The sequence below is a fragment of the Salmo salar genome, chromosome ssa06 (assembly GCF_905237065.1).
Source record: "Salmo salar chromosome ssa06, Ssal_v3.1, whole genome shotgun sequence".
NCBI classification, from domain to species: domain Eukaryota; kingdom Metazoa; phylum Chordata; class Actinopteri; order Salmoniformes; family Salmonidae; genus Salmo; species Salmo salar.
This window is the reverse complement of record NC_059447.1, coordinates 30,367,599-30,394,784: the sequence shown is the minus strand read 5'-3', so window position 1 is coordinate 30,394,784 and position 27,186 is coordinate 30,367,599. Positions and strand designations below refer to the sequence as shown.

Sequence of the window (27,186 nt, the reverse complement as noted above, 5' to 3'; positions counted from 1 at the left end):
GTTCCCGCTCAGCCCAGTCAAAACTGTTCGCTGCTCTGGCACCCCAATGGTGGAACAAGCTCCCTCACGACGCCAGGACAGCGGAGTCAATCACCACCTTCCGGAGACACCTGAAACCCCACCTCTTTAAGGAATACCTAGGATAGGATAAAGTAATCCTTCTAACCCCCCCCCCCCCCAAAAAGATTTAGATGCACTATTGTAAAGTGGTTGTTCCACTGGATATCATAAGGTGAATGCACCAATTTGTAAGTCGCTCTGGATAAGAGCGTCTGCTAAATGACTTAAATGTAAATGTAGATATCCGCAGGATCTCTCTGCTTTATCATTCCATTAATATCCTTCCCTTCTTCTCCTCCCTTTCCCCCTCTCCTCCCCCTCTGTCCCCACACTCCTCAGTGGATCTGGGGTAGGGTCGTGACTAGCAGCCAGTCACCATGTTAGAAGAGGTACAGGCAGACTTCAGCAGGCCCTCTGTCGGATACAGCAGACAGCTTTGGCAACTGTAATGCGTGTATATGGGAGGCGAAGTTAAGTGCAGGAGAGCGGAGTATAATAACCAGGCGCACTTTAATACCGGTTACCAAATGACAGCACATAACACATACAAGTGCCAAAACACGGTCTAAAACAAAAGTGCAACGCCTGATAAATAATCCACGTAACAAATAACAGTCACTCACAAATGCAACATGGGGAACAGAGGGTTAAATAATAAACAAGTGATTGTTGAGTGAAGCCAGGTGTGATAAGACAAAGACAGAACAAATGGAAAATGAAAAGTGGATCGGCAGTGGCTAGAAAGCCGGTGACGTCGACTGCCGAACGCCGAACGCCGCCCGAACAAGGAGAGGGACCGACTTCGGCGGAAGTCATGACTGTACCCCCCCTTGATGCGCGGCTCCAGCGGCGCGCCGACACCGACCTCGGGGACGACCCGGAGGACGAGGCGCAGGGTGATCTGGATGGAGACGGTGGAAATCCCGCAGCAACGAAGGGTCCAGGACGTCATCCACCGGCACCCAGCATCTCTCCTCCGGACCGTACCCCTCCCAGTCCACGAGGTACTGAAGGCCCCTCGCCCGACGCCTCGAGTCCAGGATGGCTCGAACAGCATACGCCGGGGCCCCCTCGATGTCCAAAGGGGGCGGAGGAACATCCCGCACCTCAGCTTCCTGGAGTGGACCAGCCAACACCGGCCTGAGGAGAGACACATGGAACGAGGGATTAATGCGATAATCTGGGGGAAGCTGTAATCTATAGCATACCTCGTTCAGTCTCCTCAGGACTTTAAATGGCCCCACAAACCGCGGACCCAGCTTCCGGCAGGGCAGGCGGAGGGGTAGGTTTCGGGTCAAGAGCCAGACCCTGTTCCCCGGTGCGAACACCGGGGCCTTGCTGCGGTGACGGTCGGCGCTCGCTTTTTGCCGCCTCACGGCCCGTTGTAGGTGCACATGGGCGGCGTCCCAGGTCTCCTCCGAGCGCTTGAACCATTTGTCCACCGCAGGAGCCTCGATCTGGCTCTGATGCCAAGGTGCCAGAACCGGCTGATACCCCAGTACGCACTGGAAAGGAGAGAGGTTAGTGGAGGAGTGGCGGAGTGAGTTTTGGGCCATCTCTGCCCAGGGGATGAACGTCGCCTACTCACCCGGCCAGTCCTGGCAATATGACCTCAGAAACCTACCCACATCCTGATTTACTCTCTCCACCTGCCCGTTACTCTCGGGGTGAAAACCTGAGGTAAGGCTGACCGAGACCCCCAGACGTTCCATGAACACTCTCCAGACCCTGGACGTGAACTGGGGACCCCGATCAGAGACTATGTCCTCAGGCACCCCGTAGTGCCGGAAGACGTGAGTGAACAGGGCCTTCACAGTCTGTAGGGCCGTAGGGAGACTGGGCAAAGGGAGGAGACAGCAGGACTTAGAAAACTGATCCACAACGACCAGGATTGTGGTGTTGCCCTGTGAGGGAGGAAGATCCGCCAGGAAGTCCACCGACAGGTGCGACCACGGCCGTTGTGGAACAAGTAGGGGTTGTAATTTCCCTCTGTGTAGGTGCCTGGGAGACTTGCACTGGGCGGACACCGAGCAGGAGGAAACATAAACCCTCATGTCCTTGGCCAAGGTGGGCCACCAGTACTTCCCACTAAGGCAATGCACCGTCCGACCGATGCCAGGATGACCAGAGGAGGGTGACATATGGGCCCAATAGACCAGACGGTCGCGGACAGCAGACGGAACGCCCAGCTGGATACTGGGGGGGAGTGGGCTCTGTGCGTAACATCCGCTCGATGTCCGCATCCAGCTCCCACACCACCGGTGCCACCAGAGGCCGGAAGTATGGGAGTGTGATCCATGGACCGCTCTGTGTCATACATCCGGGACGGTGCGTCTGCCTTAGCGATCTGGGAACCTGGTCTGTAGGATAGAGTGAAAACAAAACGGGTAAAGAACATAGCCCACCTTGCCTGGCGAGGGTTCAGTCTCCTCGCTGCCCGGATGTACTCCAGATTGCGGTGGTCAGTCCAGATGAGAAAAGGGTGTTTAGCCCCCTCTAGCCAATGTCTCCACGCCTTCAGAGCCTTGACAACAGCCAACAGCTCCTGGTCCCCCACATCATAGTTTCACTCCGCCGTGCTGAGCTTCTCTGAAAAGAAAGCACAGGGGCGGAGCTTCGGTGGCATGACCGAGCGCTGAGAGAGCACGGCTCCTATCCCAGCCTCGGACGCATCCACCTCCCCTATGAACGCCAAAGAGGGATCCGGATGAGCCAGCACGGGAGCCGAGGTAAACAGAGCCTTCAGATAACCGAAAGCCCTGTCCTCCTCAGCCGACCACTACAGCCGCACTGGTCCCCCCTTCAGCAGTGAGGTAATGGGAGCTGCTACCTGACCAAAACCCTGGATAAACCTCCGGTAGTAGTTGGCAAACCCCAGAAACCGCTGCACTTCCTTTACCGTGGTGGGAGTCGGCCAATTACATACGGCTGAAATGCTGTCACTCTCCATCTCCACCCCTGACGTGGAAATGCGGTACCCTAGGAAGGAGACGGACTGTTGGAAGAACAGACATTTCTCAGCCTTGACGTACAGGTCATGCTCCAACAGTCGACCAAGCAACTGCACACCAGGGACACATGCTCGGCGCGTGTAGCGGAGTATATCAGAATGTCGTCGATATACACCACTACACCCTGCTCGTGCAGGTCCCGGAAAATGTCGTCAACCAAAGCCTGGAAGACTGATGGAGCATTCATCAACCCGTACGGCATGACGAGGTACTCATAGTGCCCTGAGGTGGTACTAAATGCCGTCTTCCACTTGTCCCCCTCCCGGATACGCACCAGGTTGTAAGCGCTCCTGAGATCCAATTTTGTGAAGAAGCACGCCCCGTGCATTGACTCGATCGCACTGGCGATGAGAGGCAGCGGGTAGCTGTACCTCACAGTGATCTGATTGTTCCCTCGATACTTAATACATGGGTGCAGACCCCCATCCTTCTTCTTCACAAAAAAGAAAGTCAAGGAGGCAGGTGAAGTGGAGGGCCGAATGTATCCCTGCCCCAGGGATTCTGAGACATATGTTTCCATAGCCACCGTCTCCTCCTGTGACAGAGGACACATGTGACTCCTGGGAAGTGCTGCGTCTACCAGGAGATTTATCGCACAGTCCCCCGTCGATGAGGTGGTAATTTAGTCGCCCTCTTCTTACAGAAGACGAGAGCCAAATCGGCATATTCTGAAGGAATGCGCATGGTGGAGACCTGGTCTGGACTTTCCACCGTAGTCGCACTGATGGAAACCCCCACACACCTCCCTGAGCACTCTCGTGACCAGCCCTTGAGAGCCATCTGTTGCCATGAAATAGTGGGGTCATGACAGGCCAACCAGGGTAAGCCCAGCACCACAGGAAACGCAGGAGAATCAATAAGGAAGAGACTGATTCTCTCCTCATGACCCTCCTGCGTAACCATGTCCAGTGGAGCGGTGGCCTCCCTAATCAGCCCTGACCCTAATGGTCGACTATCTAAGGCATGCACAGGGAAGGGCATATCCACAGGAACAAGGGGAATCCCTAAACTATGAGCAAATGAACGGTCAATAAAATTCCCAGCTGCGCCTGAATCTACTAGCGCCTTATGCTGGGAATGCGGGGAAAACTCAGGAAATGAAAGACAGAACAAATGGAAAAGACAGAACAAATGGAAAATGAAAAGTGGATCGGTGGTGGCTAGAAAGCCGGTGACGTCAACCGCCGAACGCCGCCCGAACAAGGAGAGGGACCGACTCCGGCGGAAGTCGTGACAGCAACACACTGTTGCTAATGACAATGAATCGTCGGTAAGGCCATCCCTGTAGATTAAAGAGGACTTTTGCCTTGTAAAGTACACTGCAGTAAATTCTGTAGTCGCAATGTGACCAGGAGCTTTATGGGTGTGTATGAGCCTTCTGGGAACTGCTGATAAGGTCCAAGAAGCTGTTATTGTTATTTATCCAGATAGTGGATCATTGTGAATAACACCCTCTAACCAAGGGAAAGCACTGTGAAAGCCCTGAAGAAAGCACTGTGAGCCGAAAAGAATAGCTTCTAAATAATAACAGCACATCGGAACGGATGTTGTTTGCACATTTCAAGGAAACATGTACAGTGGTGGACAAATATATTGGACCCTTTGAACTTCTGAAATAAGTTCAAATGGAACCATTCTTTTATTGGATTGTCAACATTGCAGAACCATTTTTTGGGGGGGACACTTAAGTTTACAATGTTATTTAAGAAAATTTCAACAAATGGCATGGACAAAATAAATGGCACCCAGGAGCTAATACTTGGTTAAACAGCCTTTGGCGAACATAACTGCAAAAAAACACTTATTGTAATCATCAATGGGGTTGCTGCACATGGGAATTTGGCCCATTTTTCAGCTGCAAACTGTTCCAATTTTTCCATGTTTGAGTGATGCCTTTCACCAACTGCTGTTTTCTGATCTCACCATAGGTTTATGATGGGATTCAGATCTGGACTCATTGCTGGCCACTGCAGAAGAGTCCAGTGTTTATTCTTGAACCATTCCTGGGTGCTTTCTCATGTGTGTTTGGGTTGTTGTTCTGCTGGAAGCCCCACAACCTTCAACAGAGACCAGTGGAGGAAAAAGTACCCAATTGTCATACTGGAGTAAAAGTGAAGATACCTTAATAGAAAAAAGTAAAAGTGAAAGTCACCCAGTAAAATACTACTTGAGTAAAAGTCTAAAAGTATTTGGTTTTAAATATACTTAAGTATCAAAAGTAAAAGTATGAATAATTTCAAACTCCTTATATTAAGCAAACCATATGATACAATTTTCTGTTTTTTTTTATTTACGGATAGCAAGGGTCACACTTCAACACTCAGACATCCTTTACAAACAAAGCATTTGTGTTTACTGAGTCCGCCAGATCAGAGGCAGTAGAGATGACCAGGGATGTTCTCTTGATAAGTGTGTGAATTGGACCATTTTCTGTCCTGCTTCAGCATTCAAAATGTAATGAGTACTATGTCAGGGAAAATTTATGGAGAAAAAGTACATAATTTTCTTTAGGAATGTAGTGAAGTAAAAGTTGTCACAAATATAAATAGTAAAGTAAAGTACAGATGCCCTAAAAAACGACTTAAATAGTACTTTAAAATATTTTTACTTAAGTACTTTACATCACTGACAGAGACACAGTTTTTGGACACTGGGTTGAACATTGCACTCCAGAACATCTTGATAGTCTGCTGATTTCATGATGTCTTGCACACGTTCAAAGCCCCCAGTACCAGAGGCAGCAAAGCAAATCCACAGCATTATCAAACCTGCCCATGTTTAATTGTAGGGAGGGTGTTCTTTTCTTTGTTTGCTTCATTTGCTCATCGATAAACATAAGGCTGATCTGTGTTGTCAAAGAGCTCTAATTATGTTCCATTAGGCTGGTTTAGGTGGGGGTTTCAGAGTGCAATGGGGCCTTCTTTTGTCTCTTTCAGCAGTGGGGTCTTCTCAGTTTACCATCAACCACATGAAGGGTTCAAAGAAAAGAACACCCTTCCAACAATCAAACAAGCTTTCCCAGTCCTTGCCACAGTTCAATATTTCCTGAATGAATCATTATTAATGACATTGTTCCTAATTAAAACAGATCTTTCATACACAACTGTGTCTGCGCCTGCAATCAGCCTGCTTTAGAAATGTGGGAGTACTTTGTACTGTAACTGGGTAGAAATTAGCAGACACTGCTAATTGGGAACATTAGAGGCTGATGCAACCCCTCCTTGATATGCAGATACGTAGTATGGAATATTATGTATATTAATCAAGTGCGCAAATCAATTACAGTAAAAAAAAAACAGAACAAAATCAACATTTGTCAATGAATAGTTAATATTTGTACTCACCATTTATATGAGCAAGACTGGGAAACAGTCCCAGCTTATATGAACTATCTGGTAGTGAAACGAGTGGTATGTTTGTAACAGAAGCCAGCGGCCACCAGCCCTGCACCGGGGGATGAGACCAAGAGTGTCCCTCTTCCCCAAGGCTGGAGATGTTACATGTCACCCGAGGGATGCAGGTACTACGTCAACACCGGCAGCAAAGGTAAGCCAGGCACACAGCTCCACCACAACCCTACTGACATGCTCACTCATGTGAGAGGAGGATCAATATTATGAGGAGGGTGGAAGAAATCTGGCAGATCCTCCATTCCTATTGGCTGTGATTCACAGCGCCATAGATTTCTACAATACCCCTCTGACTATGTATATATACAGTGAGGGAAAAAAGTATTTGATCCCCTGCTGATTTTGTACATTTGCCCACTGACAAAGAAATTATCAGTCTATAATTTTAATGGTAGGTTTATTTGAACAGTGAGAGACAGAATAACAACAACAAAAAATCCAGAAAAACGCATGTCAAAACATGACTTAGTACTTGCTGGCAAAACCCTTGTTGGCAATCACAGAGGTCAGACGTTTCTTGTAGTTGGCCACCAGGTTTGCACACATCTCAGGAGGGATTTTGTCCCACTCCTCTTTGCAGATCTTCTCCAAGTCATTAAGGTTTCGAGGCTGACGTTTGGCAACTCGAACCTTCAGCTCACTCCACAGATTTTCTATGGGATTAAGGTCTGGAGACTGGCTAGGCCACTCCAGGACCTTAATGTGCTTCTTCCTGAGCCACTCCTTTGTTGCCTTGGCCGTGTGTTTTGGGTCATTGGCATGCTGGAATACCCATCCACGACCCATTTTCAATGCCCTGGCTGAGGGAAGGAGGTTCTCACCCAAGATTTGATGGTACATGGCCCCGTCCATCGTCCCTTTGATGCGGTGAAGTTGTCCTGTCCCCTTAGCAGAAAAACACCCCCAAAGCATAATGTTTCCACCTTCATGTTTGACGGTGGGGATGGTGTTCTTGGGGCCATAGGCAGCATTCCTCCCACTCCAAACACAGTGAGTTGAGTTGATGCCAAAGAGCTCCATTTTGGTCTCATCTGACCACAACACTTTCACCCAGTTGTCCTCTGAATCATTCAGATGTTCATTGGCAAACTTCAGACGGGCATGTATATGTGTTTTCTTGAGCAGGGGGACATTGCGGGCGCTGCAGGATTTCAGTCCTTCACGGCGTAGTGTGTTAACAATTGTTTTCTTGGTGACTATGGTCCCAGCTGCCTTGAGATCATTGACAAGATCCTCCTGTGTAGTTCTGGGCTGATTCCTCACTGTTCTCATGATCATTGCAACTCCACGAGGTGAGATCTTGTATGGAGCCCCAGGCCGAGAGAGATTGACAGTTCTTTTGTGTTTCTTCCATTTGCGAATAATCGCACCAACTGTTGTCACCTTCTCACCAAGCTGCTTGGCGATAGTCTTGTAGCCCATTCCAGCATTGTGTAGGTCTACAATCTTGTCTCTGACATCCTTGGAGAGCTCTTCGGTCTTGGCCATGGTGGAGAGTTTGGAATTTGATTGATTGATTGCTTCTGTGGACAGGTGTCTCCCTTTAAGAGTGTACTCCTAATCTCAGCTCGTTACCTGTATAAAAGACACCTGGGAGCCAGAAATCTTTCTAATTGAGAGGGGGTTAAATACTTATTTCCCTCATTAAAATTCAAATCAATTTATAAAAAATTTTGACATGCATTTTTCTGGATTTTTTTGTTGTCTCACTGTTCAAATAAACCTACCATTAAAATTATAGACTGATAATTTCTTTGTCAGTGGGCAAACATACAAAATCAGCAGGGGGTCAAATACTTTTTCCCCTCACTGTAATGTATATATCTGCATTATTACTGTAGCTATATAATCTGCCCGATTATGCTGGAACCAATACATATTTCATCATTTCACGAGCCAAAAAAGTGGGATGCGTCCACACACATAAAGCTTACTTCATTTTTTGGGGCATTTTTTTACTGCGTCAGGTTAGCAAACACAAATGTTTCCTTAACAGCCTTCTCCAGTGTGTAGGTTCACATCTTTTTAAATCAGAAACCATTCCATTTGTCAGTGTTTGTTTGGTAACCATAGTTTCCAATTCTGCTGTGAAATGCTGCCGTCTCAGAGAGCTCATTACCATTCCCCATCATCAACATCTCTCCATCCCATTCATCTGAAGGAGGGCTTAACATCTCATCCACTTTCATCTGATTAGCCCAAATGTGTGGTGATGGCAGCCACTGCTGCAGGTACCTCAGCAGCTCAACCCATGTGTTCCACAAAGCCGTCCTGTGTAATGACATTTAAACAACCCCTGTGTGTGTGTGTGTGTGTGTGTGTGTGTGTGTGTGTGTGTGTGTGTGTGTGTGTGTGTGTGTGTGTGTGTGTGTGTGTGTGTGTGTGTGTGTGTGTGTGTGTGTGTGTGTGTGTGTGTGTGTGTGTGTGTGTGTGTGTGTGTGTGTGAGTGTGTGTGTGTGTGTGTGAATGGAATAGGAGACAGAGAAAAAGACTGTTTCCCACAGGACAAAGCCAGGCTTCACCCACGGCAGCTCCAATACCCTGGCAGAACACTGCACCTTGGCACACCACACACTGTAGTAGAGATAAAGACCCAGGGGCTATTTCATAAAACCATATGCTGTAACACTCATTATTATACTGAATTCTATTATGCACTTTAATTCAACTGCATAATGATTAGAATGTGTTTTTGAATTACACTGATTATAGATGCTATTTTTAATGGGCACTCAGTTGTATTTTCAAGCAAATCTAACACTTTTATTACTCAAGAGGCTGTAAAGTACCGACGTTATCAGATCATTGTATATACAGTGTCTCTGCCTGATAGTCAGAGAGCATCTCTAACACTGTCCAGATGACAAAGGACTTCTTGCTCCACTAACTGGAATGATTTTTGTTTGATGCCCCAGGAACATTCTGAGAGAATGTCAAGAATCTCAATAGTTTTTTCTGCAAGTGAATCATTCATTTGAATACTTTTCATTTCAAGTATTCTCTTCCTGTTTCTCTGTTCTCAACTGAAAGAGAACACTGATTATCAGAACACTGTAGTCGCCCGCTTTAGTCCTGTGTGACCATGTCCTCGACAATACTTTTTCAACATTTCTGAATGGTTGTGCTCTCCACCTGTGTTCTTTAGAGTTTCATTCAGCGTTCAGGGAAACTGTGGAACTGTGTGTCCATTGTGCCTTACTCCTCATTTGGCTTTAACCATTTATGTGCCCTTCCAGAAACAACATGGGAACGGCCCTCCGCTGCTTATGGAACCCCAGTTGGACCACCGGCACAAAGGAACTCCTTACCAGAAGGTAACATCAAGCCTCTTCTGACAAATCTACCATATCTATTGAGTTAAATAAGTGTTAAAAGTGTTGCTTGCATCGATATAGCAATTCCTCTTCTTCACTGTGTAGTAGCTGTACAACTGAAGCATTAGCAATCTAACTTGACCTGGCTAGCTGAAACCCTTGTTGGCTTATTTAGGGGCATTTCAGGTTTTGCCTCTCATTACTGTATGTCTGAGGAACACCATCCCAGGCCAGTAGATGGTATTCCACTGCTGGCATGTTCTCTCCACACACTGGGAGAACAACCAGGGAGAGAACAGCCAGCTGTAGGGATTTGTCAGACCAGACAAGGCTAATCCTCCCAGGGGAGGCAGGCAGTAATGAAGCCCAGGTTGAGGGATCTCTCTGCCTGGCTAGTCCAGCCCGGATCCTCCCTGGGCTCCGGATGCCCCGGCTCGGCACTGGAGATGAGCCCTAGGAAGTTAGGGATTGGGTGGATTGGGGGTAAGGTTAGAGAGGGTGAAGTAGTGTTGAACAGGAAGTGGGCTCAGATTGCACTGCCTGTATCTGAGTCCATAACTCAGTCTGCTTGGATAATGCAAAGCATTCATGGAGACAGCCATGGGCTCTAGAATAAGTATGACGGCACCGCCATGGGCTCCCTATCTGTGGAAGAGCATTCTGTTGATGAAACAGCAGATACCCACCTAGTGAGACTTCATACCGTTACATTTCAGCACACTGTTGTTCTGAGACCTCGTAAAATAGCTTGATCCCTATATATTTCGGTATATGTCTCTCTAACAGAGTATCCATCCCCCTCTGATCCCTATTCGCCTGGTCTCTGCTCCATTATGTGTGAGAGCTGGGTCATTATGTCATGTCTTTATATGGCTGTGGTGCTCAGCCTCCCTCAGGGGTCATTATGTTGGGTCTTTACATGGCTGTGGTGCTCAGCCTCCCTCAGGGGCCATTATGTTGGGTCTTTACATGGCTGTGGTGCTCAGCCTCCCTCAGGGGCCATTATGTTGGGTCTTTACATGGCTGTGGTGCTCAGCCTCCCTCAGGGGCCATTATGTTGGGTCTTTACATGGCTGTGGTGCTCAGCCTCCCTCAGGGGTCATTATGTTGGGTCTTTACATGGCTGTGGTGCTCAGCCTCCCTCAGGGATCATTATGTTTGGTCTTTACATGGCTGTGGTGCTCAGCCTCCCTCAGGGGCCATTATGTTGGGTCTTTACATGGCTGTGGTGCTCAGCCTCCCTCAGGGGCCATTATGTTGGGTCTTTACATGGCTGTGGTGCTCAGCTTCCCTCAGGAGTCATGCTGATGTACAGTTGAAGTCGGTAGTTTACATACACTTAGGTTGGCGTCATTAAAACTCGTTTTTCAACCACTTCACAAATTTCTTGTTAACAAACTATAGTTTTGGGAAGTCGGTTAGGACATCTACTTTGTGCATGACACAAGTCATTTTTCCAACAATTGTTTACAGACAGATTATTTCACTTATAATTCACTGCATCACAATTCCAGTGGGTCAGAAGTTTACATACACTAACTTGACTGTGCCTTTAAACAGCTTGAAAAATTCCAGAAAATGATGTCATGGCTTTAGAAGCTTCTGATAGGCTAATTGACATCATTTGAGTCAATTGGAGGTGTACCTGTGGATGTATTTCAAGGCCTACCTTCAAACTCAGTGCCTCTTTGCTTGACGTCATGGGAAAATCAAAAGAAATCAGCCAAGACCTCAGAAAAAAATGGTAGACCTCCAAAAGTCTGGTTCATCCTTGGGAGCAATTTCCAAATGCCTGAAGGTACCCCGTTCATCTGTACAAACAATAGTACGCAAGTATAAACACCATGGGACCACGCAGCCGTCATACCGCTCAGGAAGGAGATGCGTTCTGTCTCCTAGAGATGAACGTACTTTGGTGCGAAAAGTGCAAATCAATCCCAGAACAACAGCAAAGGACCTTGTGAAGATGCTGGAGGAAACAGGTACAAAAGTAACTATATCCACAGTAAAACGAGTCCTATATCAACATAACCTGAAAGGCCGCTCAGCAAGGAAGAAGCCACTGCTCCAAAACCGCCATAAAAAAGCCAGACTACAGTTTGTAACTGCACATGGTGACGAAGATCGTACTTTTTGGAGAAATGTCCTCTGGTCTGATGAAACAAAAATAGAACAGGACAACAAAGTCAAGGTATTTTAGTGGCCATCACAAAGCCCTGACCTCAATCCCATAGAACATTTGTGGGCAGAACTGAAAAAGCGTGTGTGAGCAAGGATGCCTACACACCTGACTCAGTTACACCAGCTCTGTCAGGAGGAATGGGCCAAAATCCACCCAACTTATTGTGGAAGGCTACCTGAAACATTTGACCCAAGTTAAACAATTTCAAGGCAATGCTACCAAATACTAATTGAGTGTATGTAAACTTCTGACCCGCTGGGAATGTGATGAAAGAAATAAAAGCTGAAATAAATCATTCTCTCTACTATTATTCTGACATGTCACATTCTTAAAATAAAGTGGTGATCCTTACTGACCTAAGACAGGGAATTTGTACTAGGATTAAATGTCAGGAATTGTGAAACACTGAGTTTAAATGTATTTGGCTAAGGTGTATGTAAACTTCCGACTTCAACTGTAATAATACTCTAGCTCATTTTGAGATGGGCTGCCTTGATATGCAGCGACAGGCCATGAATCACGGCTGATGAGGAACCATTAGAACCCTGGAGGATGTGAGTAGGGAAATTACCATAGACGTATGCAGGGCTGTGATACACACAAACCCAGACACACACACACACACACGTACAGACACACAGGAGCATCTCCCTTTAGGCTGTTGGCATTATTTTAAGGCCATTGTTTTCTTATGGGCCAGAGGGAGAAGAAGATAAAAACACCTATGAGATATGCTGTGTACTGAGCCGTAGCCCAGTGAGATGGACTGGAGCTGGGACAAAGGAGGGATATAAGGGAGTGCAAACTGCTTTCTGTCTGGATGATGAATGGGGATGTATTATTCCCTACTGTTAGGATGCAAACGACTCCATAACATTAAGATGCCACTTTAAGACAAGCAAAACCTGACCGTTTTACTATAATGGATTGATACACAGTCCTTCACATGAAGGAGTTGTATGTTCCCTCATCTGTTTATCGTTCTGAACTGATTCAGTAATGAGCGGGTTTAATCTGTCAATCATCTCAATGACATTTATGATCTTTTCCCCTGTAGTCAATGGAACACGTTACACCACAGGAAGTGCTATGCATCCCACGGACCCCCCTGGCGTGCCCCTACGGAGAGCCACTATGGACAAACAGGTGAGACTTTCAACTCAGCCCTGCAGTCTGCAATACCCTTTTTAAAAGGGACTTCACCTGATACACCTATATTTTGTCCAACCCGTTAAGTCTATTACGGTTGGAACATTGCAATCAGCTCAACATATTGATCGGAGTGAAATAGTTGTCTGATTTTGATTTCACATCAACATTAAGCAGCTCAAACTCAATAATGGTTCCTGTAACACCTATAACATGTTGCAGGCAAGCTAATTAACACTTTTACTATTTGAATGCAATAATTCACTGTTTATTCTTGATATGGTATGCTTGAAATCCATTGCACACATCAAACATTCTTCAGGACAAAATTGTCCTCTATGGTCCTGCTTTGAGCAGCTATGAACCCGGGCCAAGAAGTGTTACACGCCAACCCACGTGACTAATTACTCACCGTTAGTGAGTAGCCCGTCATCAGCTAACGGGAGAATAGATGGACAGATTTGGGCCATATGGGCAGCTGAGATTTGGACCACGCCGCAGGGTTTGTTGTCAGCTTTTGAAAGGACACCAGCAAGAGAATCTTTATAGCTCAAACTGGGAGAACTGGGCGTCCTGGGTTTCTGGGAAAGTCCGCTGGCTGGATCGCCGCGCTCTGAGCAGCCCGGACACATCGGTAGGTGCTGGTCAACGGCGCCATGTTTCGGAGGAGGAAGGTGAGAGTGCGTCGATGCGAAGCATGAGGCTTTCACTGGGTTACTACAGCTGACTGTGTTGTTGTGTTGGCCTCTGCAGGGGGGTGTTATAAGCAGGGGTGGAGAGGAGGACACAGTGGGGTGGTGTCCTCGGGGCGATCACGTGTACATATGGTGGCAGCTCTGCTTTTTGCTGCAAACATGCTGCTGCCTCTGGTGGAACGCTATCATTAGAGAAAGAGAGAGAGAGAGAGAGAGAGAGAGAGAGAGAGAGAGAGAGAGAGAGAGAGGAGAGAGAGAGAGAGAGAGGATAAGTGTGGCTACAGCCCTGCCCACACAGATAACACCACCACACGCGCGTGGGTAAACACACACCCACCCTTCGGCTCCCTCCGCACTCACATACGATGCACTCACACATGTGTACATCAATTCTTCCACTCATCCACCCTCTGGACCCCAACCCCTGAAAAACATCCAAAGATGCATCAGCCCTCCACAAACACACCTGCCGAACACACCTCCACAAACACCCACACACTATTATCAGGCACCCTGTACCCACACACTATTATCAGACATCCTGTACCCACACACTATTATCAGACACCCTGTACCAACACACTATTATCAGACACCCTGTACCCACACACTATTATCAGACATCCTGTACCCACACACTATTATCAGACACCCTGTACCAACACACTATTATCAGACACCCTGTACCCACACACTATTATCAGACATCCTGTACCCACACACTATTATCAGACATCCTGTACCCACACACTATTATCAGACATCCTGTACCCACACACTATTATCAGACATCCTGTACCCACACACTATTATCAGACATCCTGTACCCACACACTATTATCAGACATCCTGTACCCACACACTATTATCAGACATCCTGTACCCACACACTATTATCAGACATCCTGTACCCACACACTATTATCAGACGTCCTGTACCCACACACTATTATCAGACATCCTGTACCCACACACTATTATCAGACGTCCTGTACCCACACACTATTATCAGACATCCTGTACCCACACACTATTATCAGACATCCTGTACCCACACACTATTATCAGACATCCTGTACCCACACACTATTATCAGACATCCTGTACCCACACACTATTATCAGACATCCTGTACCCACACACTATTATCAGACATCCTGTACCCACACACTATTATCCTGTACCCACACCGCTCTGAATTGTCATTACGCTAACACACACACACACACACACACACACACACACACACACACACACACACACACACACACACACACACACACACACACACACACACAGACCAAAGCTCTAAAGCTCATAAACACACATGTGGGGCTAGAGAGGCTGTTCATTGGTTGTGTTTTTCTCCCTCCTCCTCTTCTTTTCCTCCAACTTTCCTCCTAATAATAATTAGCCTTCTAGTTATCATTACTAAGCCATTTCCCTCAGACCCTGCCCCCTCTCCTCTCTCTTTATCCTCTCCTCCCTCATTCAAAACCCTCTTTCTCTCCCTCTCTCTCTCTCTCTCTCAACCTCCCTCTCTCTCTCTGTCTCTTTCTATCTCTGAAGAGGGAAGAGGGAGGAATGGTGATCGAATGTGTAAATAAATCCCCACCTCTCCTTCAGTCTTCCATCTCTCAACTGAATTCAAGGGGGCTTTATTGGCATGGGGAACATATGTTGACATTGCTCTCTCGCTGTCTTCCGCTGGCTCCATCCATGTGTTGTCTCAGTAGTTTTCAGTATGGACAGTAAGGAGACACACGGCTCCTCGCTGCATCCTCCCCCTGCCGTCAACCTCCAGACTCGGGTGACAGCAGTTTAACCGGAGGCTAGCCTCGTCACGCTGCTAGGACTACGACCAACTGCCTCCACCCCCTCCCCCCACTCCACACCTCCCCCTCCGTTCTCCCCAGCCCCCTACTCACCCCCCACCCCCGTGACGCGTCTCCACTCGACTCACCACGTCAGGCAGGCTGTGAGAGGCAGCCTCAGTTGCAGGAGCAGGGTTTCCCCGTGAGGAGCAGAGAGAGGAGCAGGAGGAGAAGAGGTGTTGTGTGATGATGGAGGCGGCCAGCTTTGACACCGAGGAGAGCTTTGACGTTGACGATGCCTCCTGTCTCTCCCAACAGAACCCGGGGAACAATTCACCAGCCAAGAGGCAGAACAAGGAGATCAAGGAGACCAAGATAACAGTGAGTACCCTGGAGCTCCAAACCCAGAACCTCTCCATCTCACTACCCATCTCTCTCTGTGTCTCCCTCACTCTCTCTTTCTCTCTGTGTTGTTCTCACTCTCTATCTCTCTCTGTTTCTCTCTCTCTCTCTCTCTGTCTGTCTCTATTGTTTCCTTTCTTTCCCAGAGCAGCAGAAGCCTCAGACTGTGTTTAGGATACAGATCTTGTGCACCAATATCACCAGGGAGAAACAGCAGACGTGACAGAATGTTTATTTTTAGCTAGGATTATTCCCTTTCGAGATAATTGAACAGAAGAAAGAAGATAATGTTTTACCTGACAATAGGCTAGATGTTTGTGTATTTCATCCGACCATCGGCCAACGTTAAAATGTACTGCATCTACCCACTATGCTACAGTGTGTCCGTGTAGCAGTGTAGTCTCTGTGTTTGGCTGCAGATCTCTGTGGAGTAATGGGGGAACCCACAGTGCAGGAACACTGCCACCACACCAAACAGCCTATTGGATAGAACATCAGTCTTAATCAGTGGGGTTTCCACAGGTCAACTGCTAATCTTTTTCTCATGGACTGTACTGTGTCTACTCCCTTCTATCAGTCTTGTGTGTTTGGGACTGAGGCTTGCACAAGCTGCATTTACACACAGGAGATGCGTCCTCAAGAAATGAAGAGTTTCAGATTTCTCTCAGTTCACAGAAGCTGCCGCAGACTTTGAGTAAGAATAGGTATCCCATGCAGCAAAGTATTTTTTTTATTTTATCATACTCTTTAAATGTATGATGGGCTTTGATTTTCTCTTGAAAAGCACAAGACCTTTGTAGCTGGCAGTTGACATCTCTGGGTATATTTAGAGTATATTTCTCTCTGACAGGTCCAGAATCTGACGAGCCCTCTGAGTCTTCTTCTCTAGAAGACATAGAAATATATTATATGAGCGTAATGCTGCATCCCTCCCATCCCCCAATGGACCCGACATCTAGCTGCAAGACAATACCGTTCACCCAGGACTGCATTCACCAGAACACAACATCAGCACTTCCACATTACAGCCATGATTATAATTCCGTTCTACTCTCCATCAACAACAGCTAATGAAAACATTTACATCACACAAGCAGCTTGAATTCCTACTCCCACGTATCCATAACTAGCATTCATTAAAGTCATTATACTCAGAAATATATAAACTCATTTCTAGCAAATTAGGGATTTGTGTGGACCACATGTAACCAGATTTATATAAAACATCCCTCAGAGTGTTTAAGTTGTTCTGACACTGGACCTCGTGGTTATGTAACCTATGGGTCTATAATGAGGAATGTAGGAGGAGATGGTGAGTGCTGGGCTGAGGGCTGACAGACAGTTCTGTGTGTGCCCAGTGTTGGTTCTGCTCGGTGGGCTCGCTGACCTGCTCCAGCCACGGGAGCCGTCAGTCTGCCTATTGTGAAGCCCCACCAACCTGCACAGAGAGATGCAGCAAGGCCAGTTTCCATGGTTACAAAAGCAATAGCACACTGATTAATGGTGCTGAAATGGAAAACACTGCCATAGGAAACACTGGAGCCATTCAGAAAACGAATTGAATTGATATTGTGGAAAAATAGAAAACATTTTTTTTTTTTATATGTAGATCTGCTGTTGTTCACCTCAATCCTCAGTGTACTATCCAATCCTACATAAGCCATGATGGTTACTGTGCTTTACTAGTCTGTACACATCCTCAACATTTAACCATGATGTCATGTCTTCTGTTGAAATATGAATGGATGAAGCACTGAATATCTCAGAAAAGGAGACCACTAGATTAGGCTACATTCATTCCATTATAATGCAGTTTTATACTTTGCGGTGTAAAGAGAAATCGCATGAATGGGTAATTGGTCTGTGATAATTGATATGCATGGCTTTGTTCAGTGACTCATTTGTTGCATAGAAGAAGTGATGTTGTGTAATTATTATTTATTACCTTTATTTAACTAGGCAAGTCAGTTAAGAACAAATTCTTATTTTCAATGACACCCTAGGAACAGTGGGTTAACTGACTTGTTCAGGGGCAGAACAACAGATTTTTACCTTGTCAGCTCGGGGATTTGATCTTGCATACTTTCGGTTACTAGTCCAACGCTCTAACCACTAGGCTACCTGCCGCCCCAGGTAGCCTGATGGAATAATGGGAGGTTGTAGTCGTTGATGCTGAATATGGTGTTCATCATGGTGCCAGTCCAGGAGGGTGTTTTTCTGTTGTGCCATGGTGCATGTTGCGTCACGCGTCCTGTCTTCCAGCTGTCATGGACAGATGAACAACTTTAACGTCCACCACTGGAGCATGTCTCAGATCCCATATGGGATGGATCATGGCCCCTCCATTAGAGACATTATGGGGATTGTGCCTTTACAGCAAAAGTAATTTGTCGCTTAGCAACAGTGGCTGAGCACCCTACAGTCTCAGTGTGTGTGTGTGTGTGTGTGTGTGTGTGTGTGTGTGTGTGTGTGTGTGTGTGTGTGTGTGTGTGTGTGTGTGTGTGTGTGTGTGCGTGCCGGGGGAAGAGTTATTTTCTGATAGGGTTAGCTAAGGTGGCAAGAGATTTATGTGTTGACACCCTGTGTATGTCTTTAAGCATGGGTTATTTTCTGTGTTTTATGTCTTTAAGCATGGGTTATTTTCTGTATTTTATGTCTTTAAGCATGGGTTATTTTCTGTGTTTTATGTCTTTAAGCATGAGTTATATTCTGTGTTTTATGTCTTTAAGTGTAAGAGGGCCTGTGTGTAGCTGGTGTAGCTGGCTATGAGTAATAAACGTAATTTACTCAAATATTCACAAATACAACACAATAAATCGAGCCCACAATAACAGACCATTACAAACAAACAATCACTCACAAACAACCATGGGGGAACAGAGGGTTAAATAATGAACAAGTAATTGGGGGATTGAAACCAGGTGTGTAAAACAAGGAAGGACAAAACAAATGGAAAATGAAAAGTGGATCGGCGATGGCTAGAAGGCCGGTGACGTCGACCGCTGAACACCGCCCGAACAAGGAGAGGGACTGACTTCGGCAGAAGTCGTGACATTAAGCATGGGTTATATTTATGTGTTTTATGTCTTTAAAACCTCTTGCATCTAGACGTTCCGCTAGCGGAACGCCTCGCCAAATATCCAATGGAAGAACGTGGCGCGAAATACAAATACCTCAAAAATGCAATAATTTCAATTTTTCAACCATACGACTATTTTACACTATTTGAAAGATAAGACTCTCGTTAATCCAACCACATTGTCCGATTTCAAAAAGGCTTTACAGCGAAAGCAAAACATTAGATTATGTTAGGAGAGTACACAGCCAAAAATAATCACACAGCCATTTTCAAAGCAAGCATATATGTCACAAAAACCCAAAACACAGCTAAATGCAGCACTAACCTTTGATGATCTTCATCAGATGACACTCCTAGGACATTATGTTATACAATACATGCATGTTTTGTTCAATCAAGTTCATATTTATATCAAAAAACAGCTTTTTACATTAGCATGTGATGTTCAGAACTAGCATTCCCACCCAAAACTTCCAGTGAATTTACTAAATTACTCATCATAAACGTTGACAAAATACATAACAATTATTTTAAGAATTATAGATACAGAACTCCTTTATGCAATCGCTATGTCAGATTTTAAAATAGCTTTTCGGCGAAAGCAGATTTTTCAAAATTTGGAGTACATAGCTCAGCCATCACAGTCTAGCGATTCAGACACCCGCCAACTTCGGGGCATATTACCTTTGCTGTTCTTCGTCAGAATGCACTCCCAGGACTGCTACTTCCACAACAAATGTCGTTTTTGTTCCAAATAAACTATAGTTATGTCCAAATACCCCCGTTTTGTTTGTGCGTTCAGGTTACTATCCAAAGGGTAACGCGCGAGCGCATTTCCAGATAAAAAAATTCAAAATGTTCCATTACCGTACTTAGAAGCATGTCAAACGCTGTTTAAAATCTATTTTTATGCTATTTTTCTCGTAAAATAGCGATAATATTCCAACCGGACAATGCTGAATTCATTCAAAAAGGAAGAGAAAAAATGGCGAGGTCTCGTGAACGCGCATCTCCAATCTCTTTGTCACCAGGCAGTCCACAAACTGAGCTGCTATTATCTGCCCATAGACAGGAGACGCCTCAATCCGGTTTCTGAAGGCTTTAGAGAGCCAATGGAAGCCTTACAAAGTGTCACGAAACAGCTCAGATACTGTAGTTTCGATAGAGAAGCAACAGAAGGACTACAAATTCGCAGACACGCCACTTCCTGCTTGGAATCTTCTCAGGTTTTTGCCTGCCATATGAGTTCTGTTATACTCACAGACACCATTCAAACAGTTTTAGAAACTTTAGAGTGTTTTCTACCCAAATCTACTAATAATATGCATATTCTTGTTTCTGGGCAAGAGTAGTAACCAGTTTAAATCGGGTACGTTTTTTATCCGGCCGTGAAAATACTGCCCCCTATCCCAGACAGGTTAAGCATGGGTTATTTTCTGTGTTTTATGTCTTTAAGCATGGGTTATTTTCCATGCTGTTAGTGATATTTGTGTCTATTCAGCAGAGCTAAACCATTCCAATGTGTGAGGTCCAGCTCACAATTTTTAAACGTCCAGGTAATAAATGAACCTTTCTACATTTGCCTCAGCATTTAGGGTAGAAATGACTGTATAATGAATGCAGGCAGAGGACAGAATGTCCCTCTGGTTAACTAGGCAAACTGGCACTTGTCAACACTGTCTGCTGTTGGGGGTAAGTGTAATTAGTCTGTTCTAAACTACAGGAATGACCATACATCATGTGAATCATTCATAAGCTATGACCCTGCCTGCCTCTCTTAGAATCTCTATAACACTGTCAGGCTGAACCATAACACCCTTGATTTGCTGACTGTCCAAAAACATAAACTACTCTAAACCACACAGAGTGCCAACAGTGCCATACAATTCTCCCTGATTTTCCCAGAGGTAATGAATATGATTCTCTGAGTCCTAACAGTGTAGCACCCCACTAAGAGCCCATAAAAGAGTAGTGAGCTATAGAGACAGCCATGCTGCAGATAAATGGTCTCATTTTCTGGAGGATGTGAGCAGGAGATAAACAACAGCAGTGATAGATGGCGGGTCAGTGTGATGGAAAATCTGGTGTCCGTGACAATCAGTCTGATCTCTCAGGCAGAAAATGAACATAGTGACTGGGCTCCACCAACTATGTAAATCCGGTTGCGTAGTGTTAGAAAGAGTCTACGACACTTCTATGTGTGTGTTTCTACTACTGCATCTCATGTGGTGTGTGGAAGCATGCATATTATGCAGACGTGTGTGTGTGTGTGTGTGTGTGTGTGTGTGTGTGTGTGTGTGTGTGTGTGTGTGTGTGTGTGTGTGTGTGTGTGTGTGTGTGTGTGTGTGTGTGTGTGTGTGTGTGTGTGTGTGTGTGTGTGTGTGTGTGTGTGTGTGATTGATGCACCTCCTTTCTCTTGCCTGTCTCTATGTGGGTGTTAGTGTGTACATATTAGATGTCCAGGGGTCATTGATAGAACTGGTTTCAAGCAGGAGTTGGAGATCTCTGCAGACGGCTGGTTGCCTTTAGGAAAGAATGGAGCTCGTGTTAATATTTATTACAGAATAGCTTTAAGGGCTTGCTTCCACTGTTTGACTTCTCTAAATCTCTCCCTAATTCGAAATAGTTTCAACTCCCAATAGGCTCAATGATTTGCAACACAAAGCTTCAAACAATGTCATAGTTACATAAGCAAATATGGTAATCAGCTAGTAGAAATCTGCGGTGTGTTTTTCCTCGTCGTGTGCTTTAGCCAAGCAGTGAACATGTAATACATATTTGTGCATCTGAGATTCAGCATGTCTGGATGTTCATGTAGTCTTCTGGGACATCATTGGCAGTATGGCATAGATAGAGGACAGGTTGTTGTGCCAGCAGGGAGAGGTTACAGATGGTGAACATTACATAATTGCAGTCTTCTAAGGGTAATTGAAGACGCTGTGGACCAGAGTGTGTATTCAGTCTGAGTGCTGGGTGTGTTTAGCTGTGACTCCACTCTACAGTGGTTTGGGTTGTTGTTGGTTGTTTCCTCTGTATCACTAATTGTAGGTCTTTCTCTACGTTATGATGTTGTTTTAGTTTATCACAAATAAGTGTAAGGATCATAAGGCCAGGACTGGACAGTTTGTGCTCTCTCTTCCCCCCCCTCTTTTCTCTCCCTCTTTCTCTGTCCCTCTCCCCTCTATCTGTCCCCTCCATTTCTCCCCTCCCTCTCCCTCCATCTCCACCACCGAGGGTTCTCTGGATCATCATCTTGATGACCAACACCCCCTGAGAGTATTTACTCATTCCTGACCTTTACTCCCATCCTCATGACAGACACAAACCGAGCCTCCATGTCCCGTCTCCAAATGAGAAGCTTCTATGCACATCTCCCACAAATGACACCTTTGATGTCTGCTCTAACCATCGCTTTTCTCCCACATTAATTCCTGAGAGTTGAAGGCAATTAGTCTCTTATCCTCCTCCTCCTCCTTTCTTTCTTCCTCTCCCTCTGATGTCTCACAGAAACCTCTCTCACTTGTCTCTCACTCTCTTGAATTCGTCTCACTATTTTTTTGCATTCAGATCAACTGCGTCACCTTCCCGCTGCCCAGTGTGACGCCAGATCAGCCAGAGCAGCAGCTACTGAAGCCCAATGAGTGGAGCTACTGTGACTACTTCTGGGTAAGATAGCGCCTGACACCTCTAAACCACTATCCAGCTCATAGAATAAGATCCCTACTTCCTATGTTTATAGGAATCTCAGCCCTGTTACATATGACTTTGAATCCAATAGGGTAGATTTTGTCTGTCATATTAACGCCAACTCATGTGTCTACAAACATGATTGTAACAGAACCCTCTTTTCACTGAACTGTGATTTGGATGGTTGTTCTTGTTCCACTGAGTCATGTTCTCAGTGGCTGTCTGTATTTCTGTGGCATTATGTGCTCCACTCAGCCAAAGCTCAAGCCCATTGTGTGAAATGAATCTGTCACCTCTGGTTCACGTGGGGCTACCACATCACTCCCTGTCCTATCCACATCCTGTTTCACATAGTGGGATGTGCTGCTCCTTGTTCAACCCTTAGACAGACAGACAGACAGACAGACAGACAGACAGCAGACACACACACACACACACACAGCACACACACACACACACACACACACACACACACACACACACACACACACACACACACACACACACACACACACACACACACACACACACACACACACACACAGGCAAATGACGAACACACCCATGTGCGCATGCACGTCTTGACACATACATTTGTAGTTCTCTGACTCATACACTCATCCACACACACACACACACACACTCCCAAACACCCCTAACCACTCACACACACTCAATGTAAACAATGTCATTTTCTCCATGAAATGAAGTCTGTGGCTGTATTGGTCTGCGTGTGTGATTGATGCTCCATCCTCTCCCTCAGACTGACAAGAAGGACCCCCAGGGGACCCCCTCTGTGGGCGGCTTTGAGGTGCTGTTGCAGAAACAGCTCAAGGGCAAACAGATGCAGAAAGAGATGGCTGAGTTCGTCCGGGAGAGGTAACACAACATAGTCAGCTTGGAAGGGGTCAGTGGTACTGTGTATTTTGTGTGTTGGGAAATGTTATTGATTTTCTTTATCGCATCTTTTTGATCGTAATCTTATTTGGACTGTTTGTCGTGTCTTATCAGGGTGAAACAGGGTTCTCTAGTCTTTATCATTATGTTATTGTAGAGCATGAGTTATTTTGTCCTTGACAACTTGGCTCCACTCTATAGAATCTATTCATATATTTACATTATATTTATTTAGCAGACGCTCTTCTCCGGTGCGACTTGCAGGAGCAATTAGGGTTAAGTGTGTAACGCCCTGGCCATAGAGAGGGGTTTTTGTTATCTATTTTTGGTTAGGCCAGGGTGTGACATGGGTGGGCGTTCTAGGTTTCTTTTTCTATGTTGGTGGTTTTCTTTGTTTTCGGCCGTGTATGGCTCTCAATCAGGAACAGCTGTAGTTCGTTGTTGCTGATTGAGAGTCATACATAGGCAGCCTGTTTTTCCTTTGGGGTTTGTGGGTGATTGCTTTCTGTTTCGTTGTGAGTACCTGACAGAACTGTCGGCTGTCATTTTGGTTTATTTGTATAGTGTTCTATTTCGGTTTATTAAATCTTGAATATGAATACACATCCTCCGCTGCACCTTGGTCTCATTGCGACGACGGCCGTTACAAAGTGCCTTGCTCAAGGGCACATCGACAGATTTTTCACCTAGTCGACTTGGGGACTGGCCTAACACTCTTGACCGCCAGGCTAGCTGCCGCCCCAGGTATATCATCCCCATGCACATTTGAATTCAGATAAATGTGTTGTACCGTACTAGATTTATAACGTTAAGTTGTAGACGTACATAAAGTGGACATCCTAAACATATGCTTTCATAGGCTTCAGCGTAGCAAGAGGCCCCATTTTGCGCCCACAACAAAAGTTCCCATTGACTCAATAGAATTGAGAATTAAGTGGACTTTCACTTTTTCCCCTGACTGTATTCACACAATTCATTTAAAGGCCCCAATTCCCCAACATTCTAATTCAGGGCTGACCTTTCTTCATTGGTTCAGTGAGACAGCTGACCTGATGTCAGATTCTGGCCATATCCATTTCTTTGGAATGGCCTTAGTGACCTCCCGTAGAGGACAGGTTTACTCAGATGTGTATGGTTAATGGGTATTTGTGGGATAATTGAATGTCACAGAAATATGGCTGGCCTTTCTGAGTCGCCCTCAGGGTGGCAATGAGTAAATAGCCTCACATCATGCCCATCTCTGGCCTTTCCACAGGAAAGTGCATTAACTCATATCCAGGCTGTTGTCACAGGATATTGTTTGATATCTTCTCAGCACAGAATAATACGCTTCTGCCTTTGAACATCATAGTGGCCACAGTGCCACTATGTCTTTGGGTGTCGGTGATATACTGGAGGACAGTGTCTCCATGCCCCAATGCTCCTCTGAAACTCTGTCAGCTTTTTAAAAAATTATCCTCTATTGGTCTTCCCTGGAGTCCCATACTTTCGAGCCCCATGGCTGTCTTTGTCTGTTGCAGGATAAAGATTGAAGATGAATACTCTAAGAACCTCTCCAAGCTCTCCCAGAGCCCCTTGGCTGCTCAGGAGGAAGGGTGAGTGAGTTAACAGAATAGATTTCTATTGGTTCTATATTCTTCACCATATACCTGTTTGCTACCTGGGTGTTTTCCCATCCATTCTATCCAGTTTGGTTGATGTCTCTTGTTTGAGCCCATTCCAGAACCCTTGGGGAAGCTTGGGCCCAGCTGAAGAGGAGTTGTCATGACGAGGCTGAAGTCCACCTCAAGTTCTCCAACAAGGTAGCCTACTGTCTTGCTAGAAGATACTGTGGATGTTATAGATTGCATGTACTGTAACAGACCAAGAAAATTCTAAAATCTCGATGTGAACCCGACAGAAGTGGACAACATCCTTGCTTCACTCATACCCTCAATAACATTATAAGATGTATTTTCTATGAGCCCTTAGAGAAGGCTTAGTTGGCAATCAGTTTATTTATGTGTTCCTTTGGTCAATCCAAGGTCTCTATGGCCACGTCCTGGGGTGTTTGTTTACCTCACTCTGCTCTGACATGGGCAAAGAACAAAGGGGGGGGAGCTTACAGCAGCAATTACCAGAGAAGAAAAAACTCTACTGGGTCTTCAGAATGCTTAAAATAAAGCAGAGGTAGGCTTGAAGCTTTATATAGCCTCCATTGTCTGACTAATTAGTGGTGTCTTCTGATGAGCCCCAGGCTGCGGACATGCAGCACGCCATGATCCTCTCTCCTCTGAGCTCGGAGACACCCCGGCTGATGGGATGGGGTTAGGTAACGTGCGGAAGAGTGAGAAATCCTCTTGAAAATATAGTGGCCTAAGGGCACTTTTCATGACTATTTGTATCCATGCTTTATGCAGCTAGGTCACATATATCCTGTATAGGCCTACCAGGACTCTAAATCGGTGTATTTATATAGTAGTTAGATAGGCAGGTACAGTGTAGTTACACATGATTACATATCAATTACAACTGTAATGACTGTACCTCTTCAGCTCCAGTGTGAGGTGGAGAAGCCCCTGCTGACATTCAGAGACAACTTCAAGAAGGAGTTGAAGAAGTACGATCACCACATCATAGACCTCAGGAAGCAGCTGGCCAGCCGCTATGCAGGTGTGGAGAAGGTATGGACCATTCTAAACCAAAGCATCCTATAATCCTTGTCCTACAATTCAGGTTTTCCCAGAGAAGCTTTAAACGATCCAAAGTGTATGTCAGAAGAAGTGCTTTAGGGATGATCTGACTACACCACAGCATTATTCTGTTGGACTATGGAAACCATTCAACCTATTATAAGATGAACTGTTTTTTTGCTCAGGAAAAAACTGTTGCTTTTTGTTGCCTATCTTTCTCCCCATCGTAATCATATAGACTAGATTAATCAATCGATTGACTTCATACGATCATAACGTCCTGTTCGTTTTATTTTAGTTGGCATCCATTAAACACAGGAGATTTTGTGGGTTTACGGTTCGTGCCTGCCAAGTGCTGTGTTTACATTTCCAACAGTGTTACATCATGACATTGGAGAATTGCCTCAACAGACGAAGATGAAGGAAGATCCTGTGACGTGAAATAAGAATAGATTAAGGGCTGAGGGCGGGATTTGAGTGGGGAAATAGGTAGCCGACATGAAAGGGCTGCAATGGCTGTGGTAATAGCTGTAGGTTCAGTAGATCTGGGGATTAGCATGAAATTACTCATATTGTTTCTGTATTCACACTGCTACTTGGGTTGCTGTAGGCCCGTAAAGCCCTGGCAGACCGGCAGAAAGATCTGGAGGTGAAGACCCAGCAGCTGGACATCAAGCACATGAACAAACACGAGGAGGACATCAAGAAGGCCCGGCGGAAATCCACACAAGCAGGTCAGGGGTTAAACACACAGTGTATGTGTATGTGTATGTGTATGTGTATGTGTATGTGTATGTGTATGTGTAGAGCAGCC

At 45.7% G+C, this 27,186-nt stretch overlaps 1 protein-coding gene across 3 annotated transcripts in view; it reads left to right on the top strand.

The window, feature by feature from the left end:
- The window catches only part of LOC106606940 (growth arrest-specific protein 7), a 37,981-nt gene that overhangs the window by 3,073 nt on the left and 7,722 nt on the right, over positions 1 to 27,186 (top strand). Inside the window, exons 2-11 of one of the 3 annotated variants that reach the window (XM_045720247.1) lie at positions 6,497 to 6,617; positions 9,718 to 9,795; positions 13,035 to 13,123; positions 15,954 to 16,016; positions 22,684 to 22,782; positions 23,567 to 23,682; positions 25,221 to 25,295; positions 25,424 to 25,502; positions 26,235 to 26,363; positions 26,983 to 27,106. In XM_045720247.1, coding sequence (XP_045576203.1) covers positions 6,497 to 6,617; positions 9,718 to 9,795; positions 13,035 to 13,123; positions 15,954 to 16,016; positions 22,684 to 22,782; positions 23,567 to 23,682; positions 25,221 to 25,295; positions 25,424 to 25,502; positions 26,235 to 26,363; positions 26,983 to 27,106 — 973 coding nt within the window. Of the gene's footprint in view, positions 1 to 6,496; positions 6,618 to 9,717; positions 9,796 to 13,034; positions 13,124 to 13,205; positions 13,801 to 15,788; positions 16,017 to 22,683; positions 22,783 to 23,566; positions 23,683 to 25,220; positions 25,296 to 25,423; positions 25,503 to 26,234; positions 26,364 to 26,982; positions 27,107 to 27,186 lie in introns of those variants that run through there. The other 2 variants (XM_045720249.1, XM_045720248.1) reach the window with 2 other exon arrangements.